This window comes from Medicago sativa, chromosome 6 (assembly GCF_051527215.1).
Source record: "Medicago sativa cultivar Bolivia chromosome 6, Bolivia_mono, whole genome shotgun sequence".
Taxonomy (NCBI): Eukaryota; Viridiplantae; Streptophyta; class Magnoliopsida; order Fabales; family Fabaceae; genus Medicago; species Medicago sativa.
The window spans coordinates 56,166,030-56,192,129 of NC_140754.1; the positions used below are offsets into that span (position 1 = coordinate 56,166,030).

At 38.1% G+C, this 26,100-nt stretch overlaps 1 protein-coding gene and 1 non-coding gene across 2 annotated transcripts; one reads left to right on the forward strand and one right to left on the reverse strand.

Annotated features, from left to right (window-relative positions):
• Positions 1–333: 333 nt before the first annotated feature.
• On the reverse strand, positions 334–9,406 carry LOC146915794 (uncharacterized). Its single transcript, XM_085718099.1, has one exon. The coding sequence runs from the start codon at positions 7,589–7,591 to the stop codon at positions 2,300–2,302; it is 5,292 nt and encodes a 1,763-aa protein (XP_085574225.1). The 5' UTR covers positions 7,592–9,406; the 3' UTR covers positions 334–2,299.
• On the forward strand, positions 6,978–7,083 carry LOC146915795 (small nucleolar RNA R71). Its single transcript, XR_015017168.1, has one exon. It is a non-coding gene; the product is annotated as a small nucleolar RNA R71 (small nucleolar RNA).
• Positions 9,407–26,100: the final 16,694 nt, after the last annotated feature.

A 26,100-nucleotide genomic window follows, 5' to 3' on the forward strand; every position in this document is an offset into this window, starting at 1 on the left:
GCTAATCTAGGACCCGTAACTGCAGACCTTAAACAAATAGTAATAGGACACCAACACTGTAAAGTATTTGTCCCATACAGTAGCAGAATAAAATAATAATAATGAAACAAACAAAAGTAGCAGCAAAGGGGATTGAACAAAGTAGCAGCAACAACAATAATATTTGAAACAATATGGAATGGAATAATATGGATGAATATTAAGCAGCGTGAAAAGGAGTAATGTGGAATGATAGGTGCAGCAACATGAAGTAATGGAATTGAAACACGTATCAGAACATATGTGCAAAACACCAACAAGAAATTGAACGTGAATTTAAAATGAAAACAAAGGGGAATTAATACTAGGAATTATATAGAAAACAAGGTTCTGAAACTTTGTGTTCTAATGCCATGGCTACGGTTTCAAAAGAAATAATAAAATAGAACTCAAATTGAAAATCTAGGATTCTCAAATCAATTCGTACAGCAGCTAGGGTTCTTTAGAAATAAAACTGAAACTAGAAACTAGAGCTGAAGTGTAAAACTAGAGCTAAAAAAACGTGACAGCCTTCTTCTCATCAGCTGGGCCTCTTTTATATCCTCCAATCTGCAACTGGATTCCTCATACTTGTGCCCAAAGATGTGGGAATGGATTGGGATAAAATCTCAATTTTTTAGGAAGCTTTTGTTGCTGAACGTGACCATTCTGCCTTGCTGATCTCAATTGGGTGTGACATCAGCATGATGTCATTAGCCATGGTAATGGGTTGGCCGTACTAGCCCAAATTGCTCTTTTCACCTCCCTTTTTTTGATTCTTTTATCTTTGACACCCTTGTTACCTGAAACACAACGAAATGCTAGCCAAAAGACATACAAAACACAATAAATGACCCTAAAATAAATAAAAATCAAACTATTTAAATAGTGTGTTTTGCGTGTTATCAAACTCCCCCACACTTGAACCATTGCTTGTCCTCAAGCAAAAAGCAAGGGACGACAGCAACATAATTCAGAAGAACAGAATGAACTAGGAATCAATTGCAATTTTTTTTTTCTTTCAAGGCTTTGTTCTCAGGATGCACTTATCACAACCAAAACACTTTTCAAGGATCACATCAACCCTACAACAGTTTCAAGTGAGTGTGTGTGTGGAGTCCAGCTTTTTATTGCGCCTGTGTAAGAGGTATTATGAGAAAAACAGGTTCTAACTTCAACAGTAAATCAACCGAAAAAAGTCCTTTCTTCATTTCGTATAAGAGAGATGAGAATTAGTTAGAATTAAACTGACAATTTAAGCACTTGGGGGCTTGCAGATTGCTTAGGGGATACCACTTTCTCATAGGAAGTCCGCGAGGGGGTATCCTTTCCTCCTAGATTCCATGATCACCCTAAGTAGTGCTGCAATTTTTAATCATCTTCACATAGGAAGTCAGCGATGGGGTATCCTTTCCTCCATGTGTTGATGAATTACTTCCTCTTTTGAGGGATTTATAGAACTTAAGCTCAATTTAAGGAGTCACCACCACATTTAGGAAGTCAGAGAGAGAGTGTCCTTTCCTCCACATGTTGGTGCCATTCTCCCGCCCCATTTTAGTTTAACAATTTATAACAATAAAGCACATTATTTCCCACACAAACTTATACTACTTTTACTCTGAAGACTTTTAAGGGTCTAAGTTACCATTGAAGTTAGAACGTGCTCCTTAAAATACCAACCTACACAATTACTCAAAGACTGCAACTTTGTGCTTTTCTCAAAAAGAGAATTTTCACATTGAAACATGATATGAGTTTAGTGAAACTTAAAAAGGGAAAGGGTGTTTACATGCATAAAGTCATCATTGAACTCAGCCTTAAATTTATTTTTATTATTATATTTTTTATTTTTGAAATTTTATTGGTTTATAAAACGGGAGAATTAGACAACAAAGCAAAAACTACACATTTTATTTTCGACTCGATAATTAAGACTTAGACTGTTAAGGTGGGAAATTCCTCCCCCACACTTAAAACTGACATTGACCTCAATGGAAATAAATAAAAACAAAAATAAAAGAAAAGGAAAGACACTACCTAGCAGATCAATCGTCGTCTGGGTCATCTGCGGGCATCCCATGATGCTGGATCATCCATATATCCTTGCAAATTTTTCTTTCTTGCCTTTTGGACATGCCACCTATCCTTGCCAACTCTGACTGATCTTTTTATTTCTTAAAAAAAATATAAACATAAAAATAAAGTCAATAAATAAAAACTGTGGGTTGCCTCCCACGCAGCGCTTCATTTAACGTCGGTAGCTCGACGCCTTACTCAGCTTTCAGGGTTTTGTTAAGGCGTAACGAACGCCTTTCTCAACATCCTCTCCAGAGGTGTAATGTTTTAACCTCTGGCCATTCACAGTAAATGGGCCGGTGGATTCACTCCACACTTCGACTGCGCCAGACGGCATAACTTTTTTCACTTGAAATGGCCCGGACCAACGAGAGCGGAGCTTCCCAGGGAATAATTTCAACCTGGAGTTAAACAGTAACACAAGCTCCCCCTCTCTAAATTCTCTCCTAATTATACGCCTATCATGCCATTTTTTTGTTCTTTCTTTGTAAATCTTGGCATTTTCGTAGGCGTCTAATCTTAGCTCTTCTAACTCATTCAACTCTAATACCCTTTTTCCCCCGGCGGATTTGTAATCCATGTTAAGGGCTTTAATAGCCCAATACGCTTTATGCTCAAGTTCCACCGGAAGATGGCAAGACTTCCCATAGACTAGTTTGAAAGGTGTAGTCCCAATAGGCGTCTTGTAGGCAGTTCTATAAGCCCAGAGTGCATCATCAAGCTTGGCGGCCCAATCCTTCCTAGAAGTTGAGACAGTTTTCTCAAGGATGGACTTAATTTCTCGGTTAGAGACTTCCACTTGGCCGCTTGTTTGTGGATGATACGGGGTTGCGACTCTGTGCTTCACTCCATACTTCTGAAGCAAATTTTCAAATTGCCTCGAGATGAAGTGAGATCCACCATCACTTATGACCAGCCTTGGGACTCCGAATCTAGGGAAGATTATTTTCTTAAACATTTTAATCACAACTCGTGTATCATTGGTAGGAGAGGCGATGGCCTCGATCCATTTTGACACATAGTCCACTGCGACGAGTATGTATTGGTTTCCCATGGAGGACGGGAAGGGTCCCATGAAGTCAATGCCCCACACATCGAAGATTTCGACCTCTAGGATGTTCTTAAGTGGCATCTCATGCCTTTTGGAGATGTTCCCGGTGCGCTGGCACTGGTCACAACTTGCAACGAACGCGTGGACATCCTTAAAGATATTAGGCCAGTAGAGTCCTGCTTGGAGGATCTTGTAAGCCGTTTTGGATGTGCTGGCGTGCCCACCATAGGGGGACGCATGACAATGGGTAAGTACACTCTCGACCTCTTCCTCTGGAATGCAACGACGGAAGATACCGTCTGCGCCTCGCTTGAAAAGGAGGGGCTCATCCCAGTAATATTGCTTTAGATCATTGAAGAACTTTTTCTTCCGCTGATAGTCCATGTCTGGGGGTAGGACCCCAGCGGCAAGGTAGTTGACGAAGTCAGCATACCAAGGTGCCACAGTCTTTACGGACGCTGTCAGCCTATCATCAGGGAAAGAGTCATCCAAAGGTAACTCCTCTCGCTTGAGGTCACTCAACCTAGACAAATGGTCTGCTACCACATTCTCTGTTCCTTTTTTATCACGAATCTCAAGATCAAACTCTTGTAGTAGCAGAATCCATCGAATCAACCTGGGCTTTGCGTCTTTCTTGCTCAACAGATACCTTATGGCGGCATGGTCAGTGTAGACAATAATTTTCGAACCTACCAAGTAAGATCGAAATTTGTCAATAGCATAGACAATGGCCAGAAGCTCTTTCTCAGTAGTAGCATAATTTATTTGAGCTTCATCTAAGGTTCTGCTGGCATAATAGATCGCATGCATCTTTTTATCCTTCCGTTGTCCTAAGACAGCACCTACTGCATAATCGCTCGCATCGCACATAATCTCAAAGGGAAGACTCCAATCTGGAGGTTGCATTATAGGTGCGGAGATTAGTGCTTGCTTGAGCTTATGGAAAGACTCAAGGCATTGTTCATCAAAGATGAACTCTGCGTCCTTCATGAGCAAGCCTGTAAGAGGCTTAGTTATCTTAGAGAAATCCTTAATGAAACGCCGGTAAAAACCAGCATGACCTAGAAAGCTTCGAACTTCTTTCACTGTTGTGGGAGGTGTTAGCCTCTCAATCACTTCGATCTTTGCTCTGTCAACCTCTATTCCTCGTTCTGACACTACGTGTCCGAGGACTATGCCTTCCTTTACCATGAAATGACATTTTTCCCAGTTCAGCACTAGGTTGACTTTTACACATCTCTCCAGAACTGTGTCCAAATTACTCAGACAACCGTCAAAGTTTGGCCCGCATACTGAAAAGTCATCCATGAAGACTTCCATAATGTCCTCTAGGAAATCTCCAAAGATTGCCATCATGCATCTCTGAAAGGTGGCAGGCGCATTGCATAGCCCGAAAGGCATTCGTCGATAGGCAAATGTTCCATAAGGGCATGTGAAGGTCGTCTTTTCTTGGTCACTCGGGTGGATAGGGATCTGAAAGAATCCCGAGTAACCATCAAGATAGCAAAAATGGGAATGCTTAGCTAGGCGCTCAAGCATTTGGTCTATGAACGGGAGAGGGAAGTGGTCTTTCCTTGTGGCCTTGTTCAATTTCCTGTAGTCAATACACATACGACATCCAGTGGTTGTACGTGTGGCCACAGACTCTCCCTTTTCATTCTTCACCACTGTCATCCCTCCTTTCTTTGGTACTACATGAACTGGACTCACCCACTTGCTGTCAGAGATGGGGTATATCACCCCGGCATCCAGAAGCTTCAGTACTTCTTTTTTAACAACCTCACTCATGTTCGGGTTCAGCCTTCTTTGATGTTCTCTAGATGGTTTGTAGTCCTCTTCAAGTAAAATTCTATGCATACAAATTGAAGGGCTAATACCTTTGAGGTCATCAATTGAGTACCCTATAGCTTCCGGGTATTTTCTTAATACAGCAAGTAATTTCTCAGTTTCAGCCTCTCCTAAGTCGGCACTCACAATGACTGGTCGGTTAGGTCCTAGAAATTCATACCTAAGGTTTTTAGGTAACTCTTTCATTTCGACTTTCGGCTGCTCTTGAGTCGGAGCTGGAAGAAGGGTGAGGCATTTATTTTGATAAACCGGATTTACATCCAATTCTTCTTGATGGGGACTTGCCTCTTCTACCTCAGTTTCAGTCAAGGACACGTCCATTCCCTTAGTGGGAGGTGGTCCTGACGCATGCTCCTTAATGCATTCATCAATTATATCAACTAAGCAAGCCGTGTCGTTAATGGAGGGGTTTTTCATGAATTTAGACAGGATGAACTCGATCTTTTCATCCCCGACCTCAAAGGTAAGTTTTCCTTTCTTTACATCTATGATAGCACCAGCCGTAGCTAGGAAAGGTCTGCCTAAGAGGATTGGGATAGACGAGTCTTCAGTGATGTCCATTACCACAAAGTCGGTGGGAATGTACAACTGGCCGATTCTCAACGGTACATCCTCCAGTATTCCTACCGGGTACTTGATAGATCGATCAGCTAGTTGTAGAGACATCCTAGTCGGTTTTAGCTCTCCTAGGTTGAGTCTCTTGCAGATGGAAAGGGGCATAAGACTCACACTAGCACCCAAATCACAGAGCGCTTTATCAATGACGTAGTTGCCAATAACACAAGGAATTGAAAAACTCCCTGGATCTTTCAATTTGGGTGGCATCTTATTCTGGATGATAGCGCTACACTCTTCAGTGAGTGCTACGGTATCATCGTCATCGATTTTTCTCTTATTTGTCAAGATATCTTTTAGAAACTTGGCATAAGAGGGCATTTGGGTGATTGCCTCTGTGAAAGGGATATTTACGTGGAGCTTCTTCAGGAGCTCCATGAATTTCTTAAACTGACCTTCACTCTTTGACTTAGCAAGTCTCTGAGGAAATGGGATCGGAGGTTTGTAGGGAGGTGGAGGTACATAGGGTTTCTCTTTTTCTTCCTCCACTCCCTCCTTTCTCTCTAAGATTTCCTCACTTTCAGTAGGCACCGACTCTTTCACAGCGCCTTCCCTCTCACTAGGGTTCCCTAAATCTTTTCCACTACGCAAGGTAACAGCATTTAGCTCCCCTTTTGGATTTGGTTGAGGTTGCGCAGGGAAAGTTCCTGAAGGTGCAGCTGCTCGTTGTTGGGCCACTTGTGCAATTTGCGTTTCCAACATTTTGTTATGGGTGGCCAACGTGTCAACCTTAGATGCAAGCTGCTTAATCATTTCATTCGTGTGAATGTTTTGATTCAGGAACTCCTTGTTTTGTTGGGACTGTGACATGACGAAATTTTCCATCATCAGTTCTAGGTTAGACTTTTGAGGAGTAACAGGGGCTCCTCTTTGACCTTGGAAACCAGGGGGTGCAATAGGTGCAAGATTTTGCGCATAAGTGGGATTGTTATTTTTATATGGGAAATTAGGATTTCTTTGCCCATATGGGTTCCCTTGCGCGTAGTTTGCCTGGTTTGTATCGACTAACAGATGACACTCAGTAGGAGTGTGTCCAGGCGTCCCGCAAATCTCACAGTTAGGGGCCACAACGGCCACAGGGGCAGGTGGAGTGATGGTTAGACTATCTATCTTTTTATATAGCGCATCAACTTTAGCGCTCAGATGATCAAAACTGCTAACCTCGTACATCCCTGCCTTGGGCTGACCTTTTTCAGCTAGAGCGCGTTCGCTCCCCCATTGGTAATGGTTCTGGGCCATATCCTCGATCAGCCCCCAAGCCTCAGCAAACGGCTTGTTCATTAGAGCTCCTCCCGCAGCGGCATCAATAGTCATCCTTGTGTTATACAGGAGACCATTGTAAAAGGTATGGATGATCAGCCACTTTTCCAACCCATGATGCGGGCAAGCTCTCAAAAGATCCTTGTATCTCTCCCACGCTTCAAAGAGCGATTCTCCGTCTGTCTGCCTAAAGCAGGTAATTAGGTTCCTCAATTGTGCCGTTTTGCTCGGCGGGAAATACCTAGCGAGGAACGCCTTTTTTAATTCATTCCATGTCGTTATGGAATTTGACGGCAGGGAATTAAGCCATGCGCTGGCTCTGTCCCTGAGGGAGAAAGGGAATAAACGTAAACGAATGGCTTCAGGGTCGACGCCATTCACTTTCAGCGTCTCAGCGAACCTCACAAAGGTAGCAAGGTGCAAGTTCGGGTCCTCCGTTGGGTTTCCGGAGAACTGGTTTTGCTGAATTATCTGCACTAAGGAGGGTTTGAGCTCGAAGTTATTCGCCGCAATGGCAGGGCGAACAATGCTCGTATGAGGCTCCTCCTCAGAGGGCACAGCGAAATCCTTCAGTGGCCGGTTATCGTTGTTGTTGTCGCCCATTTCTGATTGAGTCTCAGACTGCGACGGGGTATCAATGAACAATCGGCGCCTAGCTCGAAAGTAGCGCTCAATTTCGTCAACGTAGCTGACTAAATTTCCGGCACTTCGGGTTTTTCGCATGCAAAGTTTTTTTTTTTTTTTTATAAATAAAAGGGCCTTAGTCTAAACGGTGTAACAACGGAGTAGCGATATTGCCAAAAATTGGTCCCCGGCAACGGCGCCAAAAACTTGACAGGGCCGCAAGTGTACGGCTATGTCGGTTTTAGTATAAAAAGTATCGTATCCACAGAGACCAATTTAACAAGTACCGAAGTTCGCTGTTACTGTGTTTATCTAAGGCGAGATGAAAATATTTTGGAATTTTCACGGAATAAAAAAAAACTTTAATTAATTAATGGACGAGTAGAGGCCAAAACGACGGTTACCGTCAACTTCCGTCACTCAAGCAAATTGTTGCGCCAATTAAATGGTAACGAGAGAATTAAAACTTCTTGTAGAATTTTTCGAACAAGAGTCAACGTTTGCTTTCGCAACACGTTGACGGAATTTTTAGACGCGTAAAACACCTACTTTCGTAGCGTATAATTACAGGCCTAAAAATTCTTTTTTTCTAAATTCAATAAACTCTTAATTAAAGGAAAAGAAATGCTTTCGCTTTAACCTTTTCGATTAAAAACTTGATATTTTTCTATGTCGGATATCGTTTCCGCTCTTTCGATGCGTAAACGATATCTCTGTGTCTCTACTTTCGTAGTAGACTTTTAACAATTTCAAAACAGAATTTTTCAAAACAATTGTTTAAATTCTCGTTACACTAAAAGACGCGCGTAATTTACATGAGTTCCATCGGTACAACGGAACCTCGTTTTGGACTCAAATAAAACTACTCACTCATGATAAAGTAATATTCTAAATATAAGTCTGCAGAATTCATATTAAAAAGCAAACAAATAAATAACGAAAGAACCGAACCTGTTATCAGATGGCAACTTTAATTGAGTATATACCCCTCGAACAATTTGATGTAGACGGCTAATCTAGGACCCGTAACTGCAGACCTTAAACAAATAGTAATAGGACACCAACACTGTAAAGTATTTGTCCCATACAGTAGCAGAATAAAATAATAATAATGAAACAAACAAAAGTAGCAGCAAAGGGGATTGAACAAAGTAGCAGCAACAACAATAATATTTGAAACAATATGGAATGGAATAATATGGATGAATATTAAGCAGCGTGAAAAGGAGTAATGTGGAATGATAGGTGCAGCAACATGAAGTAATGGAATTGAAACACGTATCAGAACATATGTGCAAAACACCAACAAGAAATTGAACGTGAATTTAAAATGAAAACAAAGGGGAATTAATACTAGGAATTATATAGAAAACAAGGTTCTGAAACTTTGTGTTCTAATGCCATGGCTACGGTTTCAAAAGAAATAATAAAATAGAACTCAAATTGAAAATCTAGGATTCTCAAATCAATTCGTACAGCAGCTAGGGTTCTTTAGAAATAAAACTGAAACTAGAAACTAGAGCTGAAGTGTAAAACTAGAGCTAAAAAAACGCGACAGCCTTCTTCTCATCAGCTGGGCCTCTTTTATATCCTCCAATCTGCAACTGGATTCCTCATACTTGTGCCCAAAGATGTGGGAATGGATTGGGATAAAATCTCAATTTTTTAGGAAGCTTTTGTTGCTGAACGTGACCATTCTGCCTTGCTGATCTCAATTGGGTGTGACATCAGCATGATGTCATTAGCCATGGTAATGGGTTGGCCGTACTAGCCCAAATTGCTCTTTTCACCTCCCTTTTTTTGATTCTTTTATCTTTGACACCCTTGTTACCTGAAACACAACGAAATGCTAGCCAAAAGACATACAAAACACAATAAATGACCCTAAAATAAATAAAAATCAAACTATTTAAATAGTGTGTTTTGCGTGTTATCAATACGTTCCTTTACGATGAATCTTGTTTGTGTTTATTTGTTGGATGAACTTTGTTTTAGTTTTACTCTTAGAGGTAGAAAACTAAGTTTGAGATTAAACTCACATAATCTTGCTTCATCCTTTGTTCATATATATAAATGGTCTCTAGTAGATGGTTCATGACTCCCTGGATCTTTTGTTGATGATTCATATAAGTTGTCTTTGACTTCACATAACCTTGCTTTGTCTTTCGTCGTCAAAACTTTTTGTTGTTATAAGGTCTAATGTTGAGGAAGACATCCTTTACTTTATGACATAAGCACTTGGATCATATTTATTGGGGAAAGGGATGACAAATTAATCAAAGTAAATATTCTACCTTTCTTAAAGTTTGATGATCCATGTACTTATGTGGATTGCATTAGAAGCAAATTTACTAAAACCAAAAGTTACAACTAGCATTTCTGAACCCTTAGAAATTGTCGAAATTGAAATTAGTGGCTCTCAACTCCTATATTTTATGGTAATAAATTATTTATTACATTGATTGGCTCCCTAACTTTGACATTAATTGTTCTTTTAACCAAATGATTTAGGTTCATTGTTTTCAAGAGTCATTTTGAATAATATAAATACTGTGAATTCTTTTGATGCATTTGGTTAGTGGGAGTTTGAATTTTGTATTATCAATTTTTTGATGATGAATTTTTCATTCACTTATTTTCTATGATATATTGATGTGAATTTCCATTCAATTTAATTATTGATGATGAGATGAATTCTTGTATATATCAAATACCAAATGTGAAAAATTATAGCTCAGTGTTGAAGGGATCACTATGCAGGTGATCGACACTATTTTGGAGCTGAGGCATTACATGTGAAAAATTTGAGCTCAATGTTGACAGGATCTTTATGCCGGCTGTTAACATTATTTTGGAGCTGATGTATTATGTGTGAAAATTAGAGCTCCGTGTCGATGGGATCACTATGCCGGTGATTGACACTATTTTGGAGCTGAGGCAATGTGGTTTTCCGTGGACCACATAATTTCTCTGACTTTAAGGCATTTGAGAGAAATCACATAATTTCTTTGGCTTTAAGGTATTTGAGAGAAATCACATAATTTCTTTGGCTTTAAGCATTTGAGAGAAATCACACAATTTCTCTGGCTTTAAGGCATTGAGAGAAATTGAGGGCCAACAATGAAAATGATAGTATGGTCGATGATCAATTTGACATATCATTTCTTGCTACACTCTACACAGATGTGAGAGAAATTGAGGGCCGACAATGAAAATGATAGTATGGTCGATGATCAATTTGACATATCATTTCTTGCTACACTCTACACAGATGACTAGTCGACAGAATTGGTGATATTTGTAACCATGGAAGGTGTTGTATCAATTAAGGATATAACTACCGCCATGATTCGATGTCATTCAGTTCTTAGTTGGACAGAGTCTTTATTAAGTGTTGCATCATGGGATCATGTAGTGGCCACGTTAGGAAGTTTGTTATCAGTCCGAGAGTCGTTTTCAAAAAAATATTTTTAAATTTTAATTTTTATATTATTTTTAAAATACACAATTGATTTTGCCCAAGTGGGAGAATGTTAGAATTTCTTCTAATATTTTGTGGGCTACAATCAATTGTTGGTTTTGGTTTTAATAAAAACGGACTGATGTTGTGATCCATTTGATGATGCTTAGGCCCTAATAAAAGTGATCAATTAATATAATGGGTTTTTGGGCACTTAATCTGATTTGTGTAGAAACATTGTGTAGGCCCAAACACTAGGCCCATGATGGGTGGTGCCTAGGGTTGCACGGTTATAAATAGAAAGGCTAGGTCCCCTTTGCCATCACTCTGACTATTCTGCTCATTAGTGGTTTGCCCCATTGAAAACCCTAAGTTTGGAGCATGTGAAAGGCAAAGGAAGACTTTGTCTTCAATCTCGGCGAATCCGGTCACCATGGTTTCCAAGTAAGTGTGTTCTAATTTCATATAATAACTCAATCTTGACGATTAAATTGTTTACAGTATATATAAGCAAATAATTGAGGTGAAGTATTCGGTGTACCTGCATGGGAAAACATAGAAATGTGTAGTTTTCATGTGGTTTATCAACAGACAAAATTGATTGCACTTCATTTTACAAAAATAGGAGGAAGCAACCGTAAAAATATATAGGTCTGTTTATTGCTATGATATTTGAATTTCAAACAGCCAAATACTTTGGAGCCAATTTTTTTTAGGGTTAACTCATTAGCATTAAGTGCTGCTAATTTGGCTCCAAATCTTTAGGGTTAACTTGTTGCAAACCCAATAACTTTAAGGAATAAGTGATGATAAGTGATCTGTCTTGTTTATCAATTTGTAATTTTTCTTAAAATTAAATATTGGTTAAACATTTGTAAAAGAAAATAATAAATAGTTCAAAACAAGTTAAAACTGGTTTTAAAATTATGTTTGGTCAACTGAATTGGTTTAAATTTGTGATTCAATTCATAAACAATTTAATATGGTTCAGTTTTTCATGCTCCCTAAAATTGAATGGCGAGGATTATTTTAGCATGTTTATAAATATGAGATGAAAGCTCTCATTACCTTTCTCTTTGTCGTGAACTCTCTATATCTCTCTCTCTCTATTTAGAATTTTTTTTTTCCCCTTTAAGTAATCGTGAGTGGTTATAAATGCATGTCTTACTACCCATTTGACCATTTTTGCAATTAAACTCTCTCTCCTACTCTTTTCTCTCACGGAAAACACTTCCTCCCTCACATTCAAATTTCATTTCAAAATCTTCCTTAGAGATGAAGGGAGAAAGTTATTGGCATTTTTGCAAATAATTTCTCTCTCTCCTACGATTTTTTAGAGATGAGATGAAAGCTCTCACCTCTCCTTACATTTCTCTACGCGGTGAACTCCCTCTGTCTCTCTGTATTAAAGTTTTTTTTTTCTTTTGATTCTATGATAAAATTGATGTATTTGAGTATGTGTTTAGGTTGACAGCATCAGAAGCTCGGATAAACAGCATAAACACAAAGCATTAACATGTTCAACAATTTTAAAAAACGGTGTCTGAATACATTTCTTGGGTGCTTCCCAGCGCCCAGAACAATCGACGGCGAAGTGATGTTAAACAACAGTTTTCTCCCCCTGGCAATAATATTTATAATAGATGGTGTACTATTTTTGTTCATCCGCTCTCCTGAAATTGACAAGACATTTGAATTTTTACAAACAAGTACAACTTTTTTCTCATGTGCTGGCGTCGTCATCGCATGTGAACTTAATAGATCGCTATCTTCACACACCGGACAAGAAAATTATACAAAAGTGCTGATGGTATTGTGGGCAACAACACATTTTTCTTCTTTCTGCTTTCTTTGCACCTTAATGTATAATATTATGGTATTAATAATGATGCATTACCTTTAGATTCTCAAGCCTTTTGGTTTATAATGTAATAAACAATGAAAATACTTTTCTTATGATAAGTTTTTCTTGTCATATAATACTAGTGTGTCAGATTAATTTAGCATGTATGAAACGTTAATGTTTTATAAATGAATACTTGTTGGAAATGTTTTATAATACATGTTAATGTTTAATAGTTCATTCGTCAAATTAATTTAAATTCTACTTAAGGTTATGAGAGAATACTATTAACATGTATGAAAACACAACACAAAAATACAAGGAATTTTAAGCTTCATGTTATATCTAAAATAATTTTCACTAACGAAAGTACATCCAGTGCTAAAAATAGAAACAATGGAAACAGTTAGAACGATACAATTCCATGGAAGTTTAAATAATTTGGTTTATAGTCTACTACCAACCCAACCATAACAATGAAATCAGGTTGAATACTTCCAATATGCACTATTATTCTAGAAAAATGCATCACATAGGCATGATATGAGCAAAATACTAACCTTCGATATTATGGAAATACAACACTAATATAAACAAATTTTGACACCACCTAGCAATGTATCATACAACATCTTTACACTAACAATTGAAACCTTTTTCTAAATACAATGTTTCAAGAATCCTCTCATCTAAAGATGTCAACATCATCCTAATATGACTTGACATTTGTTCCAAAAAATTCTCCTAATTTTTAATGCATGCTTAATAATAACAATTATTAAATAACCATTTTTATTTAAAATTAAACTTTGCATAAAATACATAATTGGATACATCAAATCATTATTAATAAAATAAGCATTTCGATTAAGGTTAATACATTACATTAACAAAATGGTTGGTTACAAAATTTTAATTGTTATGAATAAATGACTTTAGTGGATATTTATCTTTAGTCTTCCACCTTCCTATAACCTCCATTAGTGAGTAAATAATCATTGGACCATAATTACTTTGATCACTCACTTACTCATCTTGTGTCCTATAAATAGGGCTCATATTGAAGTGGATATAATAGTCATAAGGAAGGGGGAGTTTGAATTGTGACCCTTTTAAAAATGAAACCTGTAACTTAAAAGTAATTATCAAGTTGAAACTTTGAATGGTTAAGTTAACAACCGACTTCAGAATGTTCTGAAGTTTGAGTGCAAAAATAGTTCAATAAAGTAAATGTGTTTGTGTGTGTTGTGTTTGCAGTGAGTAAATAGTATAGAGAAGATAAGAAGAACACATAAATTTACATTAGTTCACCCAGTGTGGGTTAGTCCACTCCTCACAATCTTGTGAGAGTTTCTACTATGATGTTTGAGATAACCTCTCAAATCTTACACCTAACAATCTTGTTCACTTGAACAATTACAACAACTGTATTCTCTTAGCTTCAGCAGGCTTACACCTTTCTTGCTAAGTTACCCACTTAGACTTTTACACCTTCGGCTCAAACTAACACTTTAGTACCCCTAAAACTATATGAGACTTTCTTTACAATTGATTTGGAAGTTTAAATGATTGAAATCAGACAAGAGAAGAAGAGGAATGGAGGGGAAAGTTTATCTTTAAAAAGATAAGAGAGAATTGTTTCACACTCTTTAAGATTTAAGGAATCTTTGTGAGATCAATTATTCGCTATAGCTTCAAACACTGTTCTTTTCTTGTATGCTTTGCAAAGGTGTGTGTAATGCTGAGCCATCCACTCTTATTTATAGAGTTTCTTGACCTCTTGTAGCCGTTAGAGTGTGATCAATAGTCATATTCCACGTGTCCTAGACCCACCAACTTTTACTTGAAATTTTAGGTAAACTAAAATACTTCAGAATGTTGTTGTGTTCATCAGGATATTTTTCCTGGGTTAATGTGGATGAAGGCCAGATGTGTTTCTACGTTTCATCATATGAATGTAACATGAATTTCACGTGACCCATGCATGTTCTTCATTTTGTTCATGAATTTATGCGCTTGGTTCTTGATGTTTAATGACAGGTCATCTTACGTTATTCTTATCATGTTTTTCAGTTTATTTTAGTAGGATTTAGCAGCAAAAAGGAAGAGTATTAAAACGATTGCCTGTGATTTCGAGACTTTTGTAATGTTTTCTATATTTGAGTCTGTAATTCTAGTTTTCCCGAAACATAGCAATTTTAGAGGTTTTCGAAGAAATTCACGAAGAAATCATGCAAATCGGCAAATCAATTACAACCAAAGAATTGTGAAGATTCTGTTGGAACAAAATGTGTTTAACAATGAACCTCAAAGAGTTTTGATGATAACAAGGTATTAAAAATTGTAAATTGGACTAGCTAATATTTGTTCAAGTGTACAGGACCACAGTTAAAAAGTTACATCATTAATTGGTTCTGAATGAGCAAATAAAGAGCAAAAGGAAATGAAGCTTAAACGCTTCTGAAGTCAAGCTGCTCCTGAAGATAGTAAAAGCGCTCCTGAAGAAATAGTGCTCCTGAAGAATAGTGCTCCTGAAGACAAGAGGTCCAGAAGCCACATCATCAGAAGCTGCATTATCAGAAGTTGTGTTATCAGAAGCTGCATCATCAGAAGCTACCTCATCGGAAGTCATTTCACCAGAAGCTGAAGATCAACTGGATTTGCAAAAGATTCAAAGATTGAAGAATCTACACTGCAAAAGCTGTCTATTGGATTCAAAAACATAGCAGAATATTAGTGGAACATTGCAACGGTCATTTCAAAGGTGTTTGAAGGCATGTGCTTGCAATTTTGGACGAAAGCGTTGACATTGTACTTCTGTATGAATTGTACAACCATGTTCTCCACTACTCTGTTTTGTGTCCACGCTACAAGACAAGAAAACAGCTCCAGAATACGGCTTCGCCTGCAAAGATGTTCCTTTGGATAGGGAATGGATTTCAAATTTGTTCTTCATAGGACAACAACCAAATCAGGCAAAATATCATTGGTGAAAGATCAAGCTTCAAACAACGACTCTTTGATGTGTTGACAATTTCACAACGTCTCTTTCACACCTCTATATAAAGGAGTGAAGACTTAGAGTTTTGGCAATGCAAGAACGCTGAACGAAAGACTCACAACATTTTTACAAGTGCCAAACCTCTGCTAAAATTGTTCTGCATTCACTTAGAATTTCTGTGTCTCAAAGTCATATCTTAGAAATTCTTAAGTCCATTGAGTCTGTATCTGATTTGTGAGCACCTCTGATTGTATATCAAGTGTTAAACAATTTTCTGTGTAATTTTGTTTAGTTAGGAAGTCTCTTGCAGTTGTGCTTGAGCAGGAAGTCTCTTGATTGTGTTCTTGAGCAAAGGAAGTCTCTAGCTTATGTGCTTGAGCAAAGGAAGTCTCTTGCTTGTGTGCTTGAGCAATTGTAATCAGATATTACACTTAGTGAAATCTCCTTGGAAGTGCAAGGGGGACTGGACTACTTCCGGATTGTGGAAGGAACCAGTATAATTGCTTTGTGTCGTTCTTCTTCTCTCTCTGTTTATTCCGCTGCATTTAGATTCTGATTATCACTTCAGAAGCTGTCTCACTTAGCTTCTGATCAGTGTGTTCAGTTTTTAGGAGAAACGAAGAATTTTTCAAAACACAATTCAACCCCCTTCTTGTGTTTTTCTCACCTTCAATTGGTATCTAGAGCCTTGGTCTGTTGTGTAACACTTAACCGTGCAACAGTCAAAGATCTGAGAAAAACATGTCTACTCCTCCTCCTACTGGTTCTGGTGATACTAGCTATAAAAATGTCTCACATGATTATAGTGATAGTAAGAAATCCAGTGTTGGAAAGATTCCAAAATTCAATGGAGATGCTGAAGAATTCTCTTGGTGGAAGACCAACTTTTACAGTTACATCATGAGCCTAGATGAAGAATTATGGGATATTCTGGAAGATGGTGTTGGTGATTTAGTCCTTGATGAAGAAGGAGCTGCTGTGGATAGAAAGAAACATACTCCAGAACTGAGGAAACTCTACAAGAAGCATCATATTATCAGAGGAGCCCTTGTCACTGTCATACCCAAAGCAGAATACATGAAGATGAGTGACAAATCCACTGCTAAAGCTATGTTTGCTTCTCTCTGTTCAAACTATGAAGGGAGCAAGAAGGTCAAAGAAGCAAAGGCTCTCCTGCTTGTACATCAGTATGAGTTATTCAAGATGAAGGATGATGAAACTATTGAGGAGATGTACTCAGGGTTTCAAACCTTAGTTTCTGGGCTACAGATTCTAAAGAAGAGCTATGTTGCTTCTGATCATGTAAGCAAGATACTCAGAAGCTTACCTGCCAGATGGAGACCAAAGGTGACTGCCATTGAGGAAGCTAAAGATTTAAACACTTTAAGTGTCGAAGATCTTGTTAGTTCTCTCAAAGTTCATGAGTTAAGTCTTAATGAACATGAGTCTACTAAGAAGAGTAAATCAATAGCCCTTCCATCCAAAGGCAAGTCATCAAAAGCTCTCAAAGTGGTTGAATCTGAAGAGGAAGAACAGTCAAGTTCAGATTCTGAACCAGATGCTGCTGAAATGGCCATGCTCTCAAACAGACTTCAGTATCTGGCCAAGAAGAACAGAAAGTTTCTCGCTAGAAGGGGTAACTCCAGAAGCTCAAGGAAAGAAGATCAGAAGGGATGCTTCAACTGTAAGAAGCCTGGACACTTCATTGCTGAATGCCCTGATCTTCAAAGAGAAAAGTCAAAGGACAAGTCAAAGAGGTCTACATTCAAACCAAGCAAATTCAAGAAGCAGATTAAGCAGAGTTTAATGGCAATCTGGGATGATTTGGGTAGTGAATCTGGATCTGATAAAGAGGAAGCTGATGAATATGCAAAGGTAGCTGTAGGGTTGGTAGCAACAACAACTTCAAAAGCTGGATCAGATTCAGACTCAGAAGATGAAAACGAGGTATATTCCAAAATTCCCAGAGATGAACTTGTTGAGTCACTTAAAGAACTTCTTACACATTTTGAAGTAAGAACCAATGAGTTGAAGAATTTAAAAGAAAAATATGCTGATTTGGTACAACAGCAAAAATCAACTCTATTGGATCTGAAAGCTTCTGAACAAGGACTTAGGGGCTTTGACTTCATGTGTAAAACATATGAAGATCAGCTCAGGTTCTTATGTCAGAAGCTACAAGAAAAGTGTAATGAAAAACCTTTAAGTAACCATGAAATTGCTCTTGAAGATTTTATTATATCTGGCATTGACAGAAGCAGAGTAGCTTCTATGATTTACAGCATTTACAAGAACAATGGCAGAGGAATTGGTTTTCCAGAAGTGAAACTTGAGAAAACCAATCTAAAATCTTGTTGTGAATGCATCAAGGAAGGTCTGAAAACCTTCTTTGTACCAGAAGGGGCTGAGTTGGAAACTGTTGTTCAATCAGAACCTGAAGCTTCAAGTTCTAAGGCTAAGATTACTTCAAAGCCAAAGAACTCTAAGTCAAAGGCTATGATCAAATCTGATTCCAAGATTTCAAAGGTTAGGATCCTGAAAAGATCAGAACCTATTCCTCAGAGTCTGGTGAAACCAAAATCTGAGGCTCTGAAATCTAAGTTTCAGAAGAAGACAGTTACTGCTTCTGAAGTACCAAAACCTAAGGTGATGGTTAATCAGAAGCAACCTAACTCACAGCACAAGGTACAAGAAGTGAAGAGTAAAGCCTTAAGTACTAACCTTCCCGGACCCATAGGACAATGGGTACCTAAATCTAAAAATGTCAATGATGCAGGTATGTCTAGCAGTGCCAAAGCAAAGATCATGGTACCTAGATAGCGGTTGCTCAAGACACATGACAGGAGACAAGTCCATGTTCCTCAGCCTAACAATGAAAGAGGGAGGAAATGTGAAGTTTGGAGGCAACCAGTCAGGCAAGATCATAGGTACAGGAACTATTGGTAATTCCTCTACCTCAATTAATAATGTATGGTTGGTAGATGGTCTTGAACATAACCTTTTGCGCATTAGTCAATTTTGTGATAATGGTTATGATGTGCTTTTTGAAAAACCCAACTGTACAGTAATCTACAAGGAAGACAAATCCATTGTGTTCAAAGGAAAGAGAGTTGACAATGTCTATAAAATCAATTTTTCTGAACTGGCTGATCAGAAGGTGATTTGCCTACTATCAGTGAATGATAAGAAATGGATGTGGCACAGAAGGTTGGGACATGCTAACTGGAGGTTAATCTCTAAGCTTAGTAAGTTACAACTTGTGAAAGGGCTACCAGACATTGACTATCATTCAGATGCACTCTGTGGTGCATGTCAGAGAGGGAAAATTGTGAAATCATCTTTTAAAACCAAAGACATTGTTTCAACCTCAAAACCTTTAGAATTACTCCATATTGATTTATTTGGACCAGTGAGTACTGCATCCTTATATGGAAGTAAATATGGATTAGTCATTGTTGATGATTACAGCAGATGGACTTGGGTGAAACTCCTGAAAAGTAAGGATTATGCATATGAGGTATTCAGTAACTTCTGCACACAAATTCAAACTGAAAAAGAGTCAAAAATTTTGAAAATCAGAAGTGATCATGGTGGAGAATTTGAAAATGAGCCCTTTGAAGCTTTTTGTGAAAAACATGGAATCATCCATGAATTCTCTTCTCCTACAACTCCACAACAAAATGGGGTTGTAGAGAGAAAGAATAGAACTTTACAAGAAATGGCCAGAACCATGATCCATGAAAACAATTTGGCTAAACATTTTTGGGCAGAAGCAGTGAATACAACATGTTATGTTCAAAACAGGATTTATATTAGACCTATTTTGGAGAAAACAGCATATGAACTCTTTAAAGGAAGAAAACCCAATATCTCTTACTTTCATCAATTTGGATGTACATGTTACATTCTGAACAACAAGCTCTACCTAAAGAAATTTGATGCCAAGGCCCAAAGAGGAATCTTTTTAGGTTATTCTGAAAGGTCAAAGGCATACAGAGTGTATAATTCAGAAACACTCTGTGTTGAAGAATCTATGCACGTTAAATTTGATGACATGGAGCTTGAAGATAAAACTTCAAAGCAAGATGAAAGTTTTGCAGAGATACAGGTTCCTGAAGTTACTCCAGAACCTGATCAGATAGCTGAATCTGAAGATAGTCCAGAAGCTGAACCCACATCAGAAGCGCAAGATGAAGCTGCTTCTGATGAAGCACAAGATGGTTCACATCAAGCAGATCCTCCCAGAAACACATTCAAACACAAGTCTTCACATCCTGAGGAGCTAATCATTGGAAACAAAGATAGTCCAAGAAGAACAAGATCACATTTCAGACAAGTAGAGTCAATGATTGGACTAATCTCAATGATTGAACCTACAACAGTTGATGAAGCACTGTCAGATGATGGATGGATCCTAGTTATGCAAGAAGAGTTGAATCAATTTCAAAGAAATGATGTGTGGGATCTGGTACCCAAACCTCAGCACAAGAACATTATTGGAACAAAATGGGTATTCAGAAACAAGCTGAATGAGCAAGGTGAAGTAACAAGAAACAAAGCCAGGCTTGTTGCACAAGGGTATAGTCAACAAGAAGGCATTGATTACACTGAAACGTTTGCTCCAGTTGCAAGATTGGAAGCAATCAGGTTACTTCTTTCCTATGCAGTTAATCATGGCATAATATTATATCAAATGGATGTCAAGAGTGCATTTCTAAATGGTGTCATAGAAGAAGAAGTGTATGTCAAGCAACCTCCTGGATTTGAGGATATTAAATATCCTGACCATGTTTTTAAACTGAAGAAATCATTATATGGCTTGAAACAAGCTCCCAGAGCTTGGTATGATAGACTAAGTAATTTCTTAATCAAGAATGATTTTAAAAGAGGATAGGTTGATACAACACTCTTCAGAAGGACCCTTGGGAAAGATATTCTTGTTGTGCAAATATATGTTGATGATATTATATTTGGTTCTACTAATGCATCTCTTTGCAAGGAATTTTCTGAGTTAATGCAGGATGAATTTGAAATGAGCATGATGGGAGAGCTGAAGTTCTTCCTGGGCATTCAAATTAATCAATGCAAAGATGGAGTCTATGTTCATCAGTCTAAGTATTCAAAGGAGCTTCTGAAGAAGTTCAAGCTTGAAGATTGTAAAGTGATGAACACTCCAATGCACCCTACGTGCACCTTAAGCAAAGAAGTTGAAGGAGCTAAAGTTGACCAGAAGCTGTATAGAGGTATGATTGGTTCTTTGTTATACCTCACTGCATCTAGGCTAGATATTTTATTCAGTGTATGCTTGTGTGCAAGATTCCAATCAGATCCTAGAGAATCTCATATGACTGCTGTCAAGAGAATCTTCAGGTATTTGAAAGGAACAACTAATCTTGGACTCCTTTATAAGAAATCCTTAGATTATAAGCTAATTAGATTCTGTGATGCTGATTATGCTGGTGATAGGATTGAAAGAAAGTCAACCAGTGGCAATTGTCAATTTCTGGGTGATAATCTTATATCCTGGGCTAGCAAAAGACAAACGACTATTGCTATGTCTACAGCAGAAGCAGAATACATTTCAGTTGCAAGTTGTTGTACACAACTACTTTGGATGAAACATCAGTTGGAAGACTATCAGATAATTGCTAACAGTATTCCCATTTATTGTGATAATACTGCTGCTATTTGTTTGTCTAAAAATCCAATTTTGCATTCAAGAGCTAAGCACATTGAAATCAAACACCATTTTATCAGAGATTATGTTCAAAAAGGGATTTTAGATATACAATTCATTGATACTGAAAATCAATGGGCTGACATATTTACTAAGCCTTTAACTGTTGAAAGATTTGATTTTATAAAGAAAAATTTGAACATGCACTTTGTATCTGATTAAATGCTTGCTTGCTCCTGAATAGGATTTTAGGTTCTGAAGTTAGTTCAGAAGCAGTAGTCCATCAGAAGCTCTTTATTGAGGTTCTGAGGAAAACTCGCTTCTGATAATGATGACGTCAGCATCGAAAGTCCAGAAGCTGGATTTATTGCTTCTGAATAGTTGAATTAGTGGAAACGTTGGGAGTTACTTTTTAAAAGTAACTTCTGACCCACTAACTTGGTAGTTACTCTGTGAACTTATTACGTGGCCTGTATATGTTGGTGTATAACTAAAAGGGCAATGATGATTTAATAGCTTTGAAAGTACTTTTCACGCGCCCCCAATTTGTCATTATAGTTATGTTTGTTTGTCCCTTTTGAATTGCAAACGTTTTTACTCTTAAACACTTTTTCAATTCACACACTACTCACTCACAACAAACACATCTGCTCTCAAACCTCTTGCGAAGTAAGCGCAAAAACCTTAGAACCCTAAATTCTCTAAATCTTCTTCAATCATCATCAAATGGCATCATCAAGCTCGCAACAGGAAGTTTCAGACTCTTCTGCACGAATGGTTCCTGAATATGACTACAGAGGAAGAAGTATGAAACTGGAAGAATGGGAACTACAGGTTCAAATAGAAAATCCGGTGAATTTTGAATCACTCGCCTTCCATGAGTGTTGGATCAGAAGCTACTATGAAAAGCAGGAACTTATGCATTACTCCAAGATGTTGAATGGACCAACATACGAAGCATTGGTTAGACACTTCTGGGTGAGAGCTAAGGTTTATGACAAAGCTGCGTCTATAGCTGAAGAAAGTCAAATGGTGTTGATTTATCCCGAATTGGAAGGGAAGACCAGAGAAGTAATTGGACTTGAGCCATTTACAAGTATTGAAATCAGGTCAAGTATTTGTGGTATTCCAGTAAGAATTGCAGAATGGCAGATAGAAGTTGTACTCCGTAGAGAAGCCTCTGGAAAATACTCTGGAATTGATCTCTCAAGTACAGCTGAAGAACGCTTCTGGAAAGAGAAAGTAAACTTGGCTCTGTACAACTCCATGCAAGCAGGAAAGTATGCTGATCTGAGCATGGATAAGAAGCTGCTTCTGAAGATTCAGAATGAGGACTTACTTCCATGTGGTGGAAGTGAGAAACCCAATTTGGCACAGAAGGTCTTTCTCCAGCACTTCATTAAGAAGGAGAATGTGAACGTGCCAAAATATATGTTCAAGTACTTGATAGAGTGTCTGAAACAGAGTCAGCTGCAGAATAGAACGTGGGTACCCTATGGAAGACTATTGTCAGAAATATTCTATCAAGGAGGAGTCTTGGACAAGCTAAGCAGTGCTGAAGCCTTCACAGATGAGCTGCTTGATACTAAAACTGGAAAGTTCATAAATGCACAAACCCTCAAGAATATGAAGTTGATCACTGTTGTCACCAAGCTTCAAACTGATTTGAGTGAATCACTTGCTAAGTCTGACCTTATGAAGGACTTTCCACCCATCTGCAAGAAGGATCCCCTTGAAGTGCAGATGTACTATATCAAGGAACACTTTGAGGCAACCAATGAGAGAATCAGATTGGAAGATGTACCAGAGGAAATGTATGGTGGTACTCTGCCACGAGCCAGAGGCAGAAAGTCAAAAAGGAAGATGACAGCAGATCAATACCTAGAGGTTGAAAAATATGCGAAGAAGTCTAAAGTCACTTCTGATAAGCTTAACATTGGTGGTTCTGCAATGCCATCAATTGAAGAAGTGGCTGAAGACATCAACTCTAGCGTGGTCCTGAGTATTGGTATTGCTCTTGATCAACCTGCAATACCAAAGAAGAAAAGGAAGCAAGCAATAAGGAGGACCAAGGATTTTCCTCTTATTACCAAGAAGGCTGAAGCTGCTACTAATGTGTCAGAAGCTATTGGAAAAGCTATGGAGATTGCTTCTGAACTTCAAGAGAGGGTAATAATAGAAGCATCACAACTTCTTAAAATTCCAGACACTGCTGAAGTTGATCAATTAAAGTCAGCTGATTGTTCAGAACCCTCTACAACAGGTAATATCTTCACGCATTCAGAACCAATAGTACATGAGATATCCAGTGACTCTTCTTCACCCTCTTCAAAATCCTCATCATCATCTTCTGATTCTGATGATGATAAACCTATAAGTCTTCTGTTTCGTAAGCCAGTAAAAAGCCATTCAACATCAACCAAGACCAACAAAAAGTCCTCTCAGTCAAGCACTTTTAAGCCAGTTGGTCATATAATCAATCAGAAGATAGAAAAAATGGCTGAGCAGAGAGACAGAGTCATTGATACTATCCTCCGCCATCACCCTCAACCTCTTAACATTCAACCCCTCAACATGATTGTACCAGAAAATGTTGAGTCAACCTCAGAGAAAGCCTCTGAGACAACCCCAGAAGCATCCGCTTCTGATAAAGTTGTTTCAGATGACCCCCCTCAACAACAACTAGAACCAGAAAAAGCCTTTTCACCCCCTCAATCTGAACCTACAACTTCATCACCCCCACAACAACAACAACCAACTGTTCCTAAACCATCTGTTCCTGAACAATCAATTCCTCAAAAGACCGTTCCTGAACATATTGTTCCTAAACAACCAGTTACTAAACCCATTCCTGAACCTGTACCTGAAACTGCCGCTCCTGAACACATTGTTCCTGAGCCAACCCCTGCTTCCATAACTCCTTCACCAGTACAAGTTATCAAGATCACCCATCATACTGGTGTATGTGATATGGACACAGACTCTGAGGATGATCAAGATGATCATGCCTCTGATATGGTAGTTGACCCCACTCCTGACCAACCATCAACTAGCCAATCCTTAACTACAAATGACCAATCATCATCAAACCTACCAATTGTTCACCTAGCCCCTCCAAAACCCTCTAAACAACCTTCACCTCCCACCATTTTCTTGGATTCCAAAGTACTACAGGATGTGTGGGAAGATATTGCTTCTGAAGTTCTCAGACTGATAGCAGGAAGAAATGACCTGGGTCATCAAGTTAGCAATCAGAAGCAATGGAGAAGGATTAAGGAAAGGGTCGTCAACCTGATTTCAGCACTGCATGATTCATGCATTGAGGCTCAAGAACAAGCCAAGCAGAAGCTGGAAGATTGGTTGAATGGAATGAAAGAGGATACTGGAGATGTAGAGATTCTTGGTACTTGGGTGAAGAACCCCCTCAATATCAAAGGCAGAGAACCTGGTGAATTCCTGCCTAAGGAGCTGCATCTGATTATCCCTTCTGAGATCCTGGAAAAGATTGATGCACCTAACCTGGCTCTAGCTCAGGAGAACAAGGTGCTCAAAGAAGAAAATGAAAGGCTTGAAACAGAGCTACTAGAGCAGAAGCTGAAGATATCAAAATTGGAAGCTGATATGCAAGAAGCCAAGATCAGAGAAGACAACTACAGAAAAGATATGGACAAGAAGTATGCTGATGTTCAAGAGCTTCTGAAGAAGATTTTAGAGAAATAAGCCAAACCCATAGTTGCACACCTTTAGCTTATTTTCTCTTTAGGCTTTTAATATTCTTTGATCATCTCTGCTTCTGATTTAGTTCTTTTCGCTTCTGATATTATAAGCTTCTGAATTCTTCTTGCTTCTGAATATCATGTGTATATCATGTGTGTTGTTATTTGCTTTGATAATAATGCTTGCTATGACCTGTTTATTTAATTTTTGAAGATGGTTAAAATGCTTTAAAATTTATTTGAATTATGCTCTGAACCTTTAAACTTATGTTTTTCTCATCACTTCTTTTTGTTTATGTCTTTTTGCTAATGACAAAAGGGGGAGTATATGTGATAGTATTTAAAGGATCTGAGCCCCATTAATAATATTTGAAAATTTTGAAAAATTTCTATCTTTTTGTTTTACCTTTAAAAGGGTGTATCAAAAAGGGTGAAGTATCAAATTTCAAATAAAATTAATTGAACCATTCTTCTTATCTATAAGTCAATTCTTTCAATTTTTTTTAGCTCTGATATTTTTGTGCGAAAAATGAATTTAATTAACCTGGATAGAACTTAGGGGGAGCTTACAAACCTCACCTTAAAAAACTATCAAACTCAGGGGGAGTTAGAGCTTACAAACCTCAGACTCTGAGCTTACAAACCTCAGAAACCCCAAAGTCAACTCGTTAATTAGATTAACAACAATTGACAATTTTTAAATACTATTGTTTGTCATCATCAAAAAGGGGGAGATTGTTGGAACAAAATGTGTTTAACAATGAACCTCAAAGAGTTTTGATGATAACAAGGTATTAAAAATTGTAAATTGGACTAGCTAATATTTGTTCAAGTGTACAGGACCACAGTTAAAAAGTTACATCATTAATTGGTTCTGAATGAGCAAATAAAGAGCAAAAGGAAATGAAGCT